The 17,183-nt window shown below is 39.1% G+C and overlaps 1 protein-coding gene across 1 annotated transcript in view; it reads right to left on the bottom strand.

The window, feature by feature from the left end:
- Positions 1–16,861, bottom strand: part of LOC115791818 (roundabout homolog 1-like) — an 80,753-nt gene extending 63,892 nt beyond the window's left edge. The window contains exon 1 of the mRNA XM_030746086.1: positions 16,280–16,861. Coding sequence (XP_030601946.1) covers positions 16,280–16,337 — 58 coding nt within the window. The 5' untranslated portion in view covers positions 16,338–16,861. The remainder of the gene's footprint in view (positions 1–16,279) is intronic.
- Positions 16,862–17,183: the final 322 nt, after the last annotated feature.

Raw genomic sequence — 17,183 nt, 5'->3', positions numbered from 1 at the left:
CTCGGTCCCTGCTCACAACACACATGTTGTTTCCTTGTTCTTAATTGTGTTGGGCTGATGCCTAGGGGTCCACAGAAGTCCCTGAGCTCCTTGGCATTACTGAAAGGCAATATCAGCCTGCCACAAGTGGACCCCAAAAAGACCAGGCTTTATCTGCAAAGGGCCAGCAGCCAGTAGACAATCATTATGCAAAAACATGCACACAGGTGCACAATGGAGCACACACACACACACACACACACACAACAAGGGTCATTTGTAACACCTATGAACCTACAAATCTTTTTTTTTTAGTCAGTCTTTCCTGAGGCAGCGCTGTTGTCTCGTAGTTTTGATTCAGACAATGAAGAAAAGAGGTGAACAGTGCATCTGTCTGGAGAATCAAATGCAGTAGAAAGCCAAACTATGTTGGGATAACAAGCTGGGTATTTTGTATGCAATTCAAATTCTGAATACGTAAAGTTGAAAAGGAGGCAAGAGGGATATATATAATAGGTGGAAAGTAGGAGAAAAAAAAAGATATCATAAAGGGGGAAGAAGGGGCTTTAAAATACCAAATCATAAGCACCAAGATTGTAATAACACACTGTAAATGTAATTTATCGCAGTGTTGGTGGTCTTAGGTAGCCCACCCCGGTGTCATCTACAGCAGAACAATGTATGGATTTGGAAACAAGCCAAAGAAAAATTGAAAGAAAATATCAAGTAGCATAACCAAATTAGCCGACACACATACTGACACATATTTTTGAACCCTCACTCGGAGTCTCGGGTTACACTTTTCACCTCTGGTTCACATTCAGTCTCAAAATCTTCTTCAGTCTTAAGATTCACTTCTTAGAATGTGCATAATTGTCTCGTTGCGGTTTGTCCAAACAAGCGAGTGCTAGAAAAGCACTGAGTGTAGGATGCTGAAGACTCAGTGGCATCCTTTGCTGCTGCTGACAGCTGTGTGACACAATCATCCAGCTGTCAGCAGCAGCAAGAGGAACACACTAACACAGAGTAACATTGACACCAAGACTGCCAGAGCCTCTTGCGGTGGTAAATCTCTGCCTGCAGTACAATGGGATTACCTGTGCTTGAGTGGCAATGTCATTTTGGAGAAGCAGGATTCAGAAGACAGCTAATAAAAGGCAGACCAATTTTTTTGTGAGGCTTAACAATGTGGAATAAGTGGAACAGCTATATCTTGTTAAGGCAGTCTCTTTGTTTCAGTGTGGAAAAAGTCATTTAGTTTCCTTTTTTGTGAGCCTTGGGCTAGATCATGGATCAAAGTCCACACTTTTAATGGAGAGGCAGAGATTTCCAGAAGCTTCTAAGTTCAGTACTCGTGCATCAAATGGCAGCGCATGTTGAACTTCTCGAGGCACATTTTAAGGAAGGAGGGCGAAACAAGAGAGATTTGAAGGATTTTAAGAGAGCATTTGAGAGACAGCCGTGACAAGTTGCACTAAGATGCAAATGACCACCATAGCATCGAAGAGCACTGCGTGAAAGAAGAAAAAAAATGAAGTGAATTAAGTAAATGCTTGAAGATGTTTTGATTTTTAGTTAGCAGTCAAAAGAGAAAAATTATATTTTTAAACTGAGCAGCCAGCAAGTGCCACATGCATCTTGTTACTTCGTCACCTTCGGCCAGCAACCTACAGTATATCTCAGTTTCAAAAAAAATACTGGTTTATGTATGAATTTACATTGTAGAATGAATCTTATAATATCTGAATAAGAAATGAGGCAACACAGCTGACACTTAACTAAGAGCAGCAAGGTATTAGTGTGACAAGAGGATGATAGTGTGCTTTTTGCTGTGCATCACTGCACAACTTTGGTATTTTAAACGCATCTTATTATACTAAAATGTCAGCATAACATCTGACAAATCCACTCCTCTAAGGCCATGATTGCACTAATGTGGATTCAGTTTATATCAAGCGGGGGCTAAAAGAGAGACCAGACACCTGTTTCATAAAACTGTGTAGTAAAAGGTTACGTGCACGCCAAAAGCTATTTTAAAAGCAACCCACATGATCTTTTACTATTAACTTTGTCCACACTGAATCATAATTATCTCAAAAGGGGGAGCTTATAAATGTCATATCTGCCCCCATTACTTTAACAATTGATCAGCGTGAATGTCAACTGGGAATATTCATATTATTTAAAAACTTGAAAGGAAAAGAAATACGGTTAAGTTACCAATCAAATATGTGACATTGTGCTAAAGCTTTTATGGAGGTTGAGAATAGATGTGCTATTGTTTGATGCAGAGTTCTGACAAGAACACCGACTTTAATAAGGCAGTGGAAAAACATTATATGAGTGAAAAGTCTCATAGTCAGATTATTTTTTTATATTTCTACAATAAAGATATGGCTTTGGGGGAAACATGCTTCTGTGTGTTTTTTGCTGAATGTCAGATGAGAGGATCCACCTACTATGTCTGTTCATTAAAAATCTACAGCCAGGAGACGATAAGCTGAGCTTAGCTGCTACCTGCCAAGAAACACTCCAGCACATAACCCCCCCATTAAACCACAACTCTTTTTTACAGTTCAGGGTGTTTTTGTTTTTTGTTTTTTTAAAGTTTCCTGTTTCCAGTCTTTATGCTGCGGTAAGCTAACCATGTGAGAGTTTCATCCATGTTCTCAGCTCACTCTTGGTAGGACACACATTTCCCAGTATGTCAAGCAGTTGAGTTACTCATCTGTGGGAGACACATATCACAAAGATTTACACATACTCACTCATTTGTAAAGTAAAACTGAATGAAGCAATGGATGCCAGACATTCCTGCTCAGGCTGTATAAATATAAACTACAATTAAGTGGAACAGTTGAACACTGTCATTCACACAAGAATGTAGGAGAAGGAATGCAAGTGTGTTTTTGTGCCTGTGTGTGGCCAGGACAAGGTGTCTACAACCACACTTTATCTTATATTTTGCTGAAGCATTTGATTTTAAGTTGCATTTATACAGATGGTTATAATTACTGGGAAGTTATGATCAACTTTGGTTACAGTAATGTTTCTTCCTTCCCCTCCAACAACACAATGCACAGTGAGGCAGCCTCCAAGGAGGACAGTCAAGGTCACGGACAAGATAAAACCTCCCAACTGCAGCACCCAGATGTTCAGGGCAAGATATGAGCTGAGTGGAAATAAGCTTACCACAGGCTTAAGAATTGATTTAACAAGATGCGGACTGAAGGTGTTTACATTATTGATTTTTTTTTTTATTCTAAGATTAATGTTTAATGATTACATTTACAATTAAGTGAATACCAAATTTGATGGTTTGAAATACTTTTTTGTCCAACCAACCTCCAAACCTTTCCTGTGAAATTAATCACTTGCATTAAATGAGGTTATGAAGCTGCTTCTGCACGGATTGGCGACAGCAGTTTGCAAATGTATACTGTATCATTAGCATACTGTATATTGTTTTAACATAAGTTTTCTACTAGAGACTCACCAATCAACTGGTAAAGCTGAGCCGTTACATGCATGCATATGCCCATAGCGGCGTAGACAAATAGTCACTCACACACACTCAAAGCCACACGCTAAAATGTCGTTAGCGTGTGGCTGTTATCGAGTTCTTCACTTTGAGATACAAAGTTCACCAAAGTCAACCATAGGCGAACCACCACAAAAACATTTGTAACAACAAACCTTACAAGAGTGCAGATTTCTAACTTTTTTTGCATATTTCTCACATTTTCAGGTTTCAGATCAACAAACAAATTTTAATATTAGACAAAGATAATCTGAGTAAATACAAAATGCAGTTTTTAAATGATGATTTCATTTATTAAGGGAAAAAAAGTTCTCCAAACCTACCTGCCCTGTGTGAAAAAGTAATTGCCCCCTGAACCTAATAACTGGTTCTGCCACCCTTGGCAGCAAGAACTGTAATCAAGCATTTGGGATAACAGGCAGTGAGTCTTTCACATCACTGTGGAAAAATTTTGTCCCACTCTGCTTTGGAGAAATGTTTTAATTCAGCCACACTGGAGGGTTTTCGAATATGAACGGCCTGTTTAAGGTCACGCCAAAGCATCTCAATTGGATCTACTTCCAGACTCTAACTAGGCTGCTCCAAAACCTTCACTTTTTATTTCTTGTTTTTTATTTGTTTGTTCTTTTGTTGTTTGTTTGTTTTATTTTTTGTGGCTTGTTTTTTTTTGGGGGGGGGTCAGTCATTCAGAGGTGGACTTGGTGGTGTGTTTCTGATGATTGTCTTGCAGCATAACCTGAGTGTATGTGAACTTCAAGGCACAAATTGATGGCCGGACGTTCTCCTTCAGGGTTTTCTGGTATTCATCGTTCCATCAATTACAACAAGTCATCCAGGTCCTGATGCAGCACATTTTGCTTTGATATTCTTTTATGTGTTAGTTTTATGCCAGATGTAACAGGACACACTCCTTTCAAAATGTTCAGCTTCTGTCTCATTATTCCACAGAGTATTTTCCCAAAAGTCTTGGGGATCATCAAGATGATTTTTGGTAAATGTGAGATAAGCGTTTGTGTTGTTTTTCAGCAGTGGTTTTCTCCTTGGACCTCTCCCATGGATGCCATTTTTGCCCAGTCTCTTTCTTATTGTTGAATGATGACCCCTGACCTTAACTCATACAGGTGAGGCCTGCAGTTCTTTAGATTTTTTTCTGGGTTCTTTTGTGACCTCTTCGATGAATCGTTAATGTACTCCTGGAGTAATTTTGTACGCTCCTGGGAAGGTTCCTGGGAAGGTTCACTACTGTTCCAAGTTTTCTCCATTTGTGGATAACTGTTCTCACTTTTTGACAGCACTGTATGTAAAACCCATTTGTTTGGAAAATCTCATTTTGAAAAACTTGATTTTAGACCTGAGCCACATTTTTGTTTTCTATTGAGTCAGAAATGACTGTGTTTGGACAAGAAGGTGGAGTGCTAAATAATGAGCAGACGCTAGCTAGCTTGATTAGCTAGCTGCATCTATAGACTGTATGGGGACCTCTTGCAGGCATATCCCCTCGGCTATTATGAACAGGTATTTTGAAAGGGGAACTTAGATCAAAGACAAGGTGCACCAGCTCTGTTCCTATTGTACATTTGATTTTTAAATGAAGTCTGTTAGGAGTGATGGGACATGGACATCTGAGAAACTGCAGTTTCTGATACATGCATGTTGACTTAATTTTTCAGCCCTGTAATGTTGCCGCTTGGTCAAACCATGCCCATCTTCCGGATTTCAGAGCTTCTTTGCGGTAAAGCATCTCTTGACTGCATCATGCAGATGCTATCAAACTTTCAACACCTATTCACAGACTGACAGACATCCTGTTTAAACATCTGCAAAAGTACTTGAAACCTCTGTTGTGCTAGCTTCTACTACAGTAGGGTGGCTGGTACCACATTTTGTCACACATACAGTGGCTTGCAAAAGTAATTTTCATTCCACTTCATACCACTTTGTGTTGGTCTACATTAAATTCCTGTGAAATATATTTATGTTTGTGGTTGTAATGTGACAATATATGGAAAAGTTCAAGGGGTATGAATACTTTTGCAAGCCACTGTATACACATAAAGACTCATATGGTGAAAACAGTAACCAGACACACTGTTATGGCTGGTAAATAAAAGAGAGGAGAAAAAAAAAAAAGCCTTTTGGGTTGCCATCTGTTAAATGCTCACTGGGAAGGTAACACACAATAAAGTCCCCTGGGCATACTCAAACCAGAACATTGCTGGTACGTGATAATCATCTGAGCCAAGTAGGTCACCAGGACACATTAAGTGCAGAATAAATCCATCAGGCTGTCTATATTTCCCATAAGGGGGCAAACACATTGCACTCATCGTATATCCCTGCACCTTTTAAGAATCACATAACTTATTTTTGCATCAGTTCATTCATTGCCAGTCAAGGTTTGCTAATGCTGTTTAATAGTACCCTCTACTTGTGTCAGGTCTTGTCAACAGGTTCTACGTGTTTAGCTTTTTATATATTGACTATATATTGTTTATTTTATCACCATAAGCTGTGGTGAGATGATTTCAGCATTTTACCTCCAGTATTTGTGCCTGGAAAGGCCAGTAGCCCATCTGAGGGACTTATGCTCACTCCATTAAATGCTCAGTGGAAAGTAAAGTGGCTGTACAGGCCATTGATTATCACTCAGGCAGAATTCGAGAGCAAACCTTCCCATGAATAGAGAGACAAAAAAAAATGTTATGTTATGTTGTTATGTTTAAAAAAAAGAAAGATTTGTATATATGTATATAAATTAATAGATTTGGTTACATGTACTGGTTTGACACATTTTTTAATGAAATATGTTACAGTTTTAGTGTGTGTCTTACCTTTTTTTGTCCTATTTAAGTTGAAGCTACAGTTAAATTGAGTGCATCCGACCACCTGTAGTCTATGTTGTTTCCTTCCTCATCTCCTTTGAGGCTTGTACCTTGCAAAAATGTTTTATTTGAATCATTTTCTGCTAAACTAAATAAATCAATACTTCAATGTTACATCAGCTCCATGCTGTGCTACTGCATGTCACACTTGCATGTCTGCACGACCTATATTTATTTTTGGTCCTAATTGTGCCCCTGGTAGTGGCAGCCCAGATGTGAACTGACTATCACACTGTGAGGGGAGACAGAGACTTTGCCCAAAGCACCAAACTCAACTACAAAACTGAAGCACTCTGGTTAGAAAAATCCCATTTCATACACATTCAGACACAGCCACATACTGCGCACATGCTGTTCATGCCATTAATGGACACACATACGTTTAAACCCAGAACAAGCTTTCAGTTCCCAAGTGTAGGCAATACATTTTAATTTAATTTGTATTTTTTTTAAAAAGTGGAAAATGTCTTGGCAATTTTCTGCCAGTGTATTATTTGTTTGCTTGTTTTTTGTTTTAGTTTTTTTTTTTTTTTAAATACAGAAAAAACATAAAAACAATTAACAGAAAATTCCTTCATTTTAAAATCTTGTAATGCGCTGTATTATAGTCATTTTTTCAGTGCTCATTTTAATATCTTTATAGGTGAATTGTATTTATATATACATATATAAAATAGGCAATATTTGGTTCTCACCTGAGTATAATCCTAGAGACAGCAGATTAGTATACCTCAAATATTGAAAGGGGAACCATTGACCAAAAATAAGATTAGTATACCTCTAAATCTCACCAGTTAACATATTAAGATTGTTAATAACCTTCTAATCTAATCACTGGAAAGACAGTGAATGAGCACATTTCCTAAAATGTTAAATCAACATTCACTACATGTTAACACATTAAAAATGGGTTCCTCTTTCAGATTCACAGATTGCACTTTGTGGTGATACTAACAGCCTGCTATCTGAGCTGGCTGACACCTGTTGGACTTAAACCTGCTACTTGGGCCACAGAGACTCAATAGATAAATATCCGCAGAGATCGTTTAACTCATCAGATCTTCAACGCATCTGGTCTCTCAGGCTTCCCTTTTTTCCTTGTCACTGAGGAAACTCTCTGAAAGCTGGTTTTCACAAGAAATGAAGTGCGGTGTGCTACTTTTTACCCACAATTCAACACGTAAAAAAATCAAATGTAATTTTGTCTTTTCTCAAAACAGTTTCAAATCTTAAGTCTGAACATTTTCAAAAACAGCAACTGGTGTTTGACACATTGGCAGCGCCCGAGCTGAGGAACCACATGTAAAGCTTATCAAAACACAGCTGCCACCTCTGCTGCTGGTGGCGGTGCTGTATTACATAAAAACACATTCCTCATTTGAAATATTAGGCCTTAGTGAAGCCACAGTGCAAAATTTAGTTTTGATCCATTTGGATAGATTGTTTTTAAACCTGCTTTAAAGAAATTACAATAACAGCAATAAAAACAAATGGTAGTGATGCTATTTGCTTGAACTGACTTGAGTGAATTTGAACTGTCAAATTGACATGTAAAGCATGGAGCAGTGAAGCAGTAATATACAAGTGGCGAGAAAGCCCAGCGGGGAGAGGATGAGAACTGGCTTCTGGAAGTCTATAATATCCTGACCTTTATTTATTTCTTTGATTTATTTCTTTTTTCAAACCTGTCAGTCACTTCCACTGCACGGATACCAGTCTGTGTTCCCCACAAATTGCTTTTCACTATTTTTGAAGTGATTTGAAGTGTTTATAACTTCAATCTATTTTTTTTTCTTCTGTAAATGATAAAAGCTTACCATAGGAAAGGCTGCTCCCGTAGATTTTAAAGAAGGTGGTTACCCGTGTGGCATCAATTTGAGAATCTGTGTGAACAGCTTTTTATTTGGCCCCACTTGTGGCGCTGCTGTTGATCACAAAGGTTGGCACCTGCCCTTAGGTTGATTGTTGACACGTAAGCCCACCTTTTGGGTTAGCTTTGGGATTAGTTGGAGGGTAATGAGCCAACAACCTCTTTATGCTTTCATGGTTATCAAAAAGGTGTTTCCAAGGTTAAATGTTTCTTTGTGTGTTCTGAAACCTTGTGTCAAGCGTTAACACTTTGTTTTCAGTTTTAAAACTTCAGCTGCTTGTAAAAGGGAGCTCTTGTTGACTGAATAGAAGTGCGATTTATTTGTGGAAAATAAAAGCAAATCTGGCTGCACACCACATTTTATGACAATCTTCCAGTTCATAACAAAGTAGCTGTTTGAAATCGGCAATTCCACTGCAGGTATTTCTGTGGACTGGCATTAAATCCGGTGTAAATCTGCTCTTTTACCTCTTACTGCAGTGGACGAATCACAGGCAATGTGAACACAACCTCTGTGGGATGAATGGCTGTCTGAAGTTTCTTTTTATCTCTGTTTTCATACAAATTCTGAACACGGGTTAATTAATGTATTTCACAACACAGTGACCAAAGCCTGCTGATGATATTCCTGTCAACATTTCTTTCTGTCTTTCCTTCCCTCTCATTAACCTGAGCCATTTTCTAATGGGATGAGACAGCGGCCAGTGGCTATCATATCACTCAGCAAGCTTCAGTTACACCGACTATCAAAAAATGGCCTTCAGGCACGCTGTAGCCGAGCACTGCGAGAGAGATAATTCAGTCTAAGCAGGCAAAGCCCAGCTTTATTACAATATTAGTTTCAGTCTTATTTACACAAACTCTAGAGCTGAATTCAAAGATGGAAGATTCTTTATGACTGTGAACAAAAAAAAAAAATACACATTATTCAGATATAGCAGTGACAGCTGTTAATATGACAGTATATCATAAATTTGTAATATTGAACATTATTTTTTTAAAAAGCACAAAAATACATGAATGACATTAACTTTTCATATTTGTTCCAAATTAGGGAAAATAGGTTTTAAAGTTAAGAAAAATCAGAACAGGTGCAGAGAAACGGCTCTTCATCTACATCCCATTTTAAATCTTTACACACTCGGTGCACATCATCATGCATATGGTGACCAACACATAGGACACATATCTCCCACTGTCTCCACAACCTAATGAGAGTTAATATCAAAATGCTTGAGATGCTTTGACCTACATCCACCTCTACCTAATGAAGGAAATATTAGGCACCCTGGTCCTCTCCCTGAACTAACAAGTCAGTCCTGAGGATATCGTGTTCATACTGGACTACTGATAAAGCTGCTGTCTTTATCATACACTGAAGCAAAGTACAGTGTTGGGTTTCAGTGTTCTGTTCGAGTCTTTTGGAATTCATTTTGATGCCTGAATTTAAATGACGTGAAATTCTCATATATTATTAGCACACAGTGGCTCGGTTCCATATACTGTACTTGAGAAGCTGACAGCATGCCATCTGTCACTATGTCTGAAAATATACAGCGTGATGAAAAGCTCCTCTTAACTTTTCTTCTAAAACATGTTTGGAATATGTTCAAAAATGATCTAATTAAAAAGAAACAGCTTCAGTCTTTTTGTTTCCATACTGCCAAACCTGGAGAGATGCAGGTCTTTTCCACAACATAATGTTTATACTGTCTGACACTCATTTATAACACAGTATGCCAATTGTTTTGAGTTTTTTTGTTTTTTTTTGGAGGGAGGGGGGATATGTGTATGATGAGTATACCATCTACAGATCAGATACATATATACATTTTCAGTTAAAGTCACAATTACAGTAGCTGCCTTGAGACTAATAAGTCACTTCTGTATGAAAGTGCAATATCTCACTGTTTCTCAGTGAGATCCCTCCATTGCTCATTATATCACACACCCTGCTCCATTAAAACTTTAAAACTTCCACAAAAATGAAGTGCACTCAATCAGTTGGCAAAAATTGCCACTGAGGCTAAAATATGCTCTGTAAGCAGCATGCTAAAGTGTCATTAGGTATTAACGCATAGATGCCAGCTAATATTTCCTTACTATGTTTTACAGTGAAGCAGCACTTTCCCAACAGACTACCCGTGCACTACCCAGGAACAACACCCCCCCCCCCCCCCCCCCCCCCCCCAATGCTGACAAAATCCTAGAGGAAACACGGATCCAAGAGTGTAGCATTTCAAGTGCTAACTAATAATAGGTGCCCTAATTAAAGCAATTTATGCACGTTTCGGGCTCTTCGGTGAGAGATGCTCTGGTGGGAAACAGTTCTTTATGCTGAAGTCTTCACATAGAGAGCTTTGAACCCTGTCAGTAATGACGGGGAGAGACGGCAGGCAAATAAAGGTGAAAGATGAGAAGGATTGAGGAAATGGCAAACGGGTAATGTGCATTACTGATGGGTTCTCTCACAATCCTGAGCCATTTTTCTTTGATAGCTTATCTTAGGTTTAACATTCAGAGCTAGCCTAATAGATATGTGAGAGAATCCATCTATTTTCACGCATGTCTGAGCATTGCTACGAAAAGACTTCTAAAGGCCTATCAAAAAGAATATTGACTTTATTGATTATTAGCATGCCTTGCTGGAAAAGAGATAACTCACAGAGGTCACTTCAAGACGTATCCGTGAGGTCCTATTACTCTGACCCTTTCAAATCCAAGTCCTGGATAATTACATTTAAAAGTACTGCAACCACTGAACTGTAGCACTTCAATCACTGCCAGCATGAATGGGAAACGGGTCTTAACAACAAGTTTCAGAGATAGAGTTTGTCTGAAAGAAAAAAGAAAAATCAGCACTGTCTTGATTATCAGGGGATGAAAAAAACACGTATATGCAAATTAACCACACGCTTTGGGTGCAGAGTGTCACAATATTTATAAAACCTCAGGACAATGGAGAGCTGATTTATTTAGAGAAGTAATTGTCCTAAGTGCTTCGGCGCACAGACATAGCTGGACAATAACCTCAGAACAGGAAACTATGGCCAGAGGAGTACAAACAACCCAGAGAAAACCACAAACCCACAGCAAATTTTGAGCTTAGAAGTTTTTCTCTCCAGATGAGCAAAGCTACTGCTTTACTATTTAAGGTTTTCTTGACAGGGTTTGAGGAATGAAGAACAGCACCACAGGGTGACAAGAAAAAAAAAAAAGAGAGAAAGAGAGAGAGATTGCCCATTCTTGCTTTTTGGGTCTTTCTATTTGGTCTGCAAATCTGGAAAGATCACGCCATTAGGGCCGATCAAGCTAATTCTTTCTACCTTATCTGCATCACTGTGTAACACCTTTGTATAATGTCCACCTAGCAGCTAGTTTTGCTTGCCCTTAAACAAAGAATGATCTGCTCCCTCACAGTCTGCTCGTTTCATGTCTTGCAACTTGTATTAATTAAGTCTTTCGTATATGCAAAGATCACCAAATGTTGGCAACACAAGGGTTTTCATTCAGTCCTGGCATCTGAGGATCTAAAGACCCAGTCAACTACTTTTAGTTTTGATGGTGAAGGTCCTCACAACAATGGGAAAATCTTTAGCATTAGCATACTGTCTATATCATTTGGCTAATCTTATATTGCCTTTGATTTTCCCTCAACAGATGGGCCAGTGATGCGGCAAAATTGTTGAGGGACAATCAGCAGCTAATCAAACTCAGCTGTTTTTTGGGGGGGTTTTTTTTCTGATGAAACATAAAAACTGGAAGGAAACTTATTCTGCAGGTCTGGATCTGGATTTACACCAAAGTAACAGACTATATTAATTTGTATATATTATATCAGGCTGAGTTAATACACAGTGAGGTAACAATGACAGAGTGTCATTTTATGCTTAGCTTTATGCTTTTAATAGCATTTTGTTGTTTTAATTCAAACACATAATGTGTTTCCCTTCATCATGACTTCCCTTTGAACTTAATTAAGATGTGACTATGTATAAATAATAGTCTGTTGAGATACACAATTCTAAGTATTCTTTTATGTTGCATTATTTTTGTATTATTGTATTATTTTTACAAATACGACTTGAAAAGGTTGAGATGGTAGTCGAGGTTTGTGAAGATCCCTCAGGCAGAGAACCTGCTACCTTTGTAGGGTAGGCAGACAATAATCGATCGCTCTCAAAATGAGATGTGTACACGTACTTTTGCTTTACACACTGTATGCCTGTGTGTCTCTGTGTATATATTTGTGTGTCTGTGTGAAGGTGTGATGACCTGTTGCCCAGAGGCCCACAGGCACTTGTCAAAGCTCCCAGTAGCTTGATCCTCCCTAGGCAAGCAACCGCATTCAGCCCCACAGCACCATGAGAGACAAGTGAGTAAACAAGGGAAGCAATTATGAATCACAGCTTTCAGGAGACAATCTGAAAACACACATTAAAAACAAGCTTACACTAACAGCATTACATATGCATTTATGCACATTCAGGCTGAAGCAAACAATTGCAGCAACATGTGCAGCGGTTTGGGAAAGTAAACATGCAGCCTTAGTTATTCTGTTTCAGCAGTTCTTGATGGGCCAACTTCTCATGAGTGTCAGACAACCTTCATGTGAAATGACCTCATTTTTACACTGACTGACTTGGATGTGTTGAATGACAATGTAATTATCATTTGAGATTTAAGATGTCTGTCACATTCAAATCTTTAAAAATATGAAGCATTTATATAAAATACTAGGAAGTCCAGATATGTACCTCACGCTGGGTCTGCTGTATCTGTATCTCATCTTCAAATTCTTTAAAACCCTTAAAGCATTAATGAAAAATCAAGGCATACCGGAACATATGGATGCACATAAATGGGCTCTTCTTCAGTATGACTGAAGAAGAGCCCTCATACTGGTGCATTCAAACAAAAATAAACCTTCATGAAGATTCTTTCCAACCAAACAAGTGTCCACTGAAGCTTCTGAGCTGCATTATTTCTAAGGAATATCACAATTTCATCCAACAAACAAAGGAATTCTTGGTGTACAAAGATGTCCTGGATGACCCATAACAAAGAATTCCTCATTAGTAGTGGGAGTCATCACTGTCGCCATCACAAAGACTGCAAGGAGTCTTGTTAGCTCAAAGGCTGACACAGTGGGCCAGATTCCCCCAATCAAGCTATTATTACTTAAGGTCTAGCACTGAGTAACAGGTGCTGGCTGCTGTGGTTTGCATCACAAAAGTTAACCTACTGCATCCTCTGCCCAAAAAAAAAATGATAAGTATGTGCGAACTCTGACCTGTGTACAGCAAGCTCCGGGAAGCATGCTGGATGTTTTAGTGAAACTACCCCCTGTGGGGTTGCTGTACACACCGATTATAGAACGGTGCTGTGTTCTGCTGGTCTCTGAGCCCCTCTTGTACTTAACAATCACACTGCTTGAGAATATGCTTTTGCTATCAGTGAGCTAATCCACTGATAGCACATGGATGAGAAGCTTTATAAAGGTAAGATGTCGCCTCAGAGGATTTGGATATTTATTGCTAAAGGCTAAAGTAATGATCCAAGTGGCAGCTAAGCCATTACAGTTATTAGAATGATCCTGTACTTAGTTTGAAAGCCACGGCTGTAAAACAGTCATCATAATAAAGAATAACAAGATGCACCAATCGTACATTTTCCTGTAGTTCCTTTTTATGTCGTGTTTGTAGACCTTTAAACAAAGCAGGTAGAATGGTGAGACAACAACACTCTGGGGATGCATAATTAAGATCTGTGGGAAGAAAGGGAAAAGGGCATCTCGACACAAGCACATGCTTTTCATGGCCATCATTTGGATTATTACACATCATCCAATTATTACTACCTGATTTATTATTTAAAATGACACTATTAACTGAGGAGAGTTCCAGGTTTCTCCATGTGATTAAGTAACTACAGCTTTAAGAGTTTGCTGTTTGCCATATTAGGTGTGTTTCTTTTAAACACATGAAGAATGGGGAAAAGATGTAATTATTCTGATTGCAATTTGGACCATTTACAAGAGCAGGCATATAAAAATGTCAGCTATCTCAGGTATAACGTCTCTGTAATCAATCATAAGCCCGTACTCTCACGGGTTTAAACAATGGTATTGCATGCACTGTGTACCTAATCACCTCTTCCAGCTCAGTCAGTGAGCGTTTGGCCACCGCATTAGCCAAAAAAGAATGAAGTGTTAACGACTCCTGTTAGTATGCAACCACTTTAGTTTCATCTCAGGGCTGTTCACATGAATCACACAGACGTTGATATGTGCACTTTAAACTCCTTCTTGCCAATTTGCTTCTTGCAGTTTGTCAAAAAATCTGTAGAATAGTTGGCTGTGGTTCATGTATTAAGATTTTCACATTACTATAGTTCAGAGACATAAAAAAGTAGACAAGGGAGCTGTACTTCTCAGACCTCCTTGAAAACTCTTGGAATCATGTGGTTACCAAATTTGTCAGTTTGGAAATTTACAGACAACGAACTGGAAAACTGGTGTCATGCACATTTTAGAGCTCTTGAAGAGGATGGGCCAAGCGTTCGCGTGTTTCCATTTTTGACTGACCACTGAAATTTAAGAAAAGAGAAGGTAAAATGCTGCATTATAGCCACGTTGGTGCTGCACATTTTGTTTTTTGTTTTTCGCTTTGATCAAAGTGACCTGGAAGGCCATTCAGGACATTTTCAGTGGTTTGGAAAGTGTTGAATAAATAAGACTTTTCATAATGTGTTTATTTTAAAAGACGCTAGCCAAAAATAAGATTGTGTTTAACCCATGTGTGAAGTTACTTGAGCTGCTGTAAGCTTTGGAAGAATGACCTTCTGTGCTGTCAAGGAAAGGAAGTTCTGCACCAGATAAAGCCATCACTCAGTGTCAGATGCTTATGAATGCTCGAGTGCTGAAATCATGCAGTTCTTTTTCAGCTTGTTGCCACTGTTAATGTTACTGACAGCTGCCTGTGCCTTACGGAGCGACCAAGTCTGGCGCCAGGAGAAAACATCAGGGTTTCTTTAAATGAAATGAAATAAATAAATAAATGAAAGAAATGTAATGGTTTGAGGATAAAAGTGCATTCAAACATTGACACACACACACACACACACACACACACACACACACACACACACGTTAAAACTACATTTGCGCACATTTTTAAAAGCATGCTTTCAAATGGTCATTGTGGGTTATTCAACATAGACTGAGCCAATCCATCAAATTATATACATCGCAATAAATTGTGCAAAACACTCCAATAAAACCTTCCTTTCAGATCATGCACCCCCAACCTGCATCTGTGACTTCACTGCTAAGAGTTAACCTTGAAAATGAAACTCTGTGGGTAATAATCAATGTGCATACTGGTAATCCAAAGCTCTTTTTTTTTTTTTCTTTGTCTCAGATTTCTCCCAGTGAGAATGATGTCTAAAGATGGCTGGTGGCTGATTTCCCAACATGCACTGTCTGAACATGAGAGGATGTTGTGCATATTCTGATGCATACTCAGAATTAGAGGGTGACAGCCTACTATGTCCAACTAACTCCTCCTGCACTTAGTCATGCAAATGATCTCATGCAATTGCAAAACTGAGTGTTCTCACATAAATGTAACAGCAGCCTGTGAATTTAGCTTTGAGCTCCACACATACAGTACCTCATGAGTTATAAGAAGTAAAAAGTACTTCAGTGGACTGTAGAAAGCGCAGGAGAGATGGGTCACCTCCAGCTACTACAGACAGCGTGCAGCACGGGTCAGGGGCCACATGCTGGTACTGCAGTCTACAGAGAGCAAAGGTGACCCAAATACCTGCAGGCTGCTGTTACAGATAGATAGAGTCACTTCATTTTCGGTTTCACCATCGCATTTTTTTTAATTTTTTTTTTATTTTACTGCATATACACATGCCCAGTGGGTACTATTTGGAAACTTTCCATCACCAGAGCACAGGCTAAGAAAAATAAATGTTTAGGCAATAAACAACTCATACCTGAAGAAATCTTTAGAAATGCCAGTAGAAGGTAAACTCCTGTGTGATACGCAGGCATCTCTAAGAGCGGCTGGGAACGGTTTTAATCCAGTAAGAATGTGTTTTGTCTATTTCATCTAATTTAGAACTTCTCCAGCAGAGCCGAAGACTGGGATCAGGGTGGAGGAGAGTTCCTGAGCTCCGCAACAATACAGATAATAATGTTCAGAACTGCTCCTCGGAGAGTGAGTTTGTATTTGAATCGAAGTTCAAATCAGTCGGAGACATCCTTACGGGTTATTCGACAAGTAGCCTTAATCCACTCAACGCCACTTGGATTTTCTCCACTCCCACTGCCCAGCGCCTCACTTCCAAACGCTGCTAACTTCACGGAATTCATCTGGGATCAGATCTGTCCGACTTCGAAAGAAGATTTCCGCGGCTGAATAAAGAGCAAGGATCCGAAAAGAGCCGAAACGTCCACTTGCAGTCACTTTAATGGTTTAAAACGTGCAGTGTTACCCCGGTTTAGTGGGACTGGCGCTGGTTGGATGAGGCGCCGTGCGTCTCTGCGCTCAGAGCTGGTCTGGCTTTCCTACCCAGTCAGAGGCTTTTCTGTTGTGCAGAGGAGATTCCTGCGAGTCAGGCACCATTTAACCGCATACGGACACACTGACAGCAAAAGGCTCCACTAGGCTTTGCATCATGCTCAACAGTTTTTCTCGGTTTTTTTTAATGAGGCTGAAGAAGTCTAATATGTGTTATAAAACCATCAAAATAGCTCAAACTGTTGGAATATCCAGTTAATTAAACATAGCAGACAAAGTGCCACAAGATCAAGTAACACATATGTAAGTCAAGCAAAACCACTCAAGTTTATTGGTTGTAGCCTGCAGTGGACGACAATAAACGCCAATTAAACGCT

The sequence above is a fragment of the Archocentrus centrarchus genome, chromosome 14 (genome assembly GCF_007364275.1).
Source record: "Archocentrus centrarchus isolate MPI-CPG fArcCen1 chromosome 14, fArcCen1, whole genome shotgun sequence".
NCBI lineage: Eukaryota > Metazoa > Chordata > Actinopteri > Cichliformes > Cichlidae > Archocentrus > Archocentrus centrarchus.
Note: the sequence above shows the minus strand (reverse complement) of the source record. Positions and strands in the feature narration are given on the sequence as shown.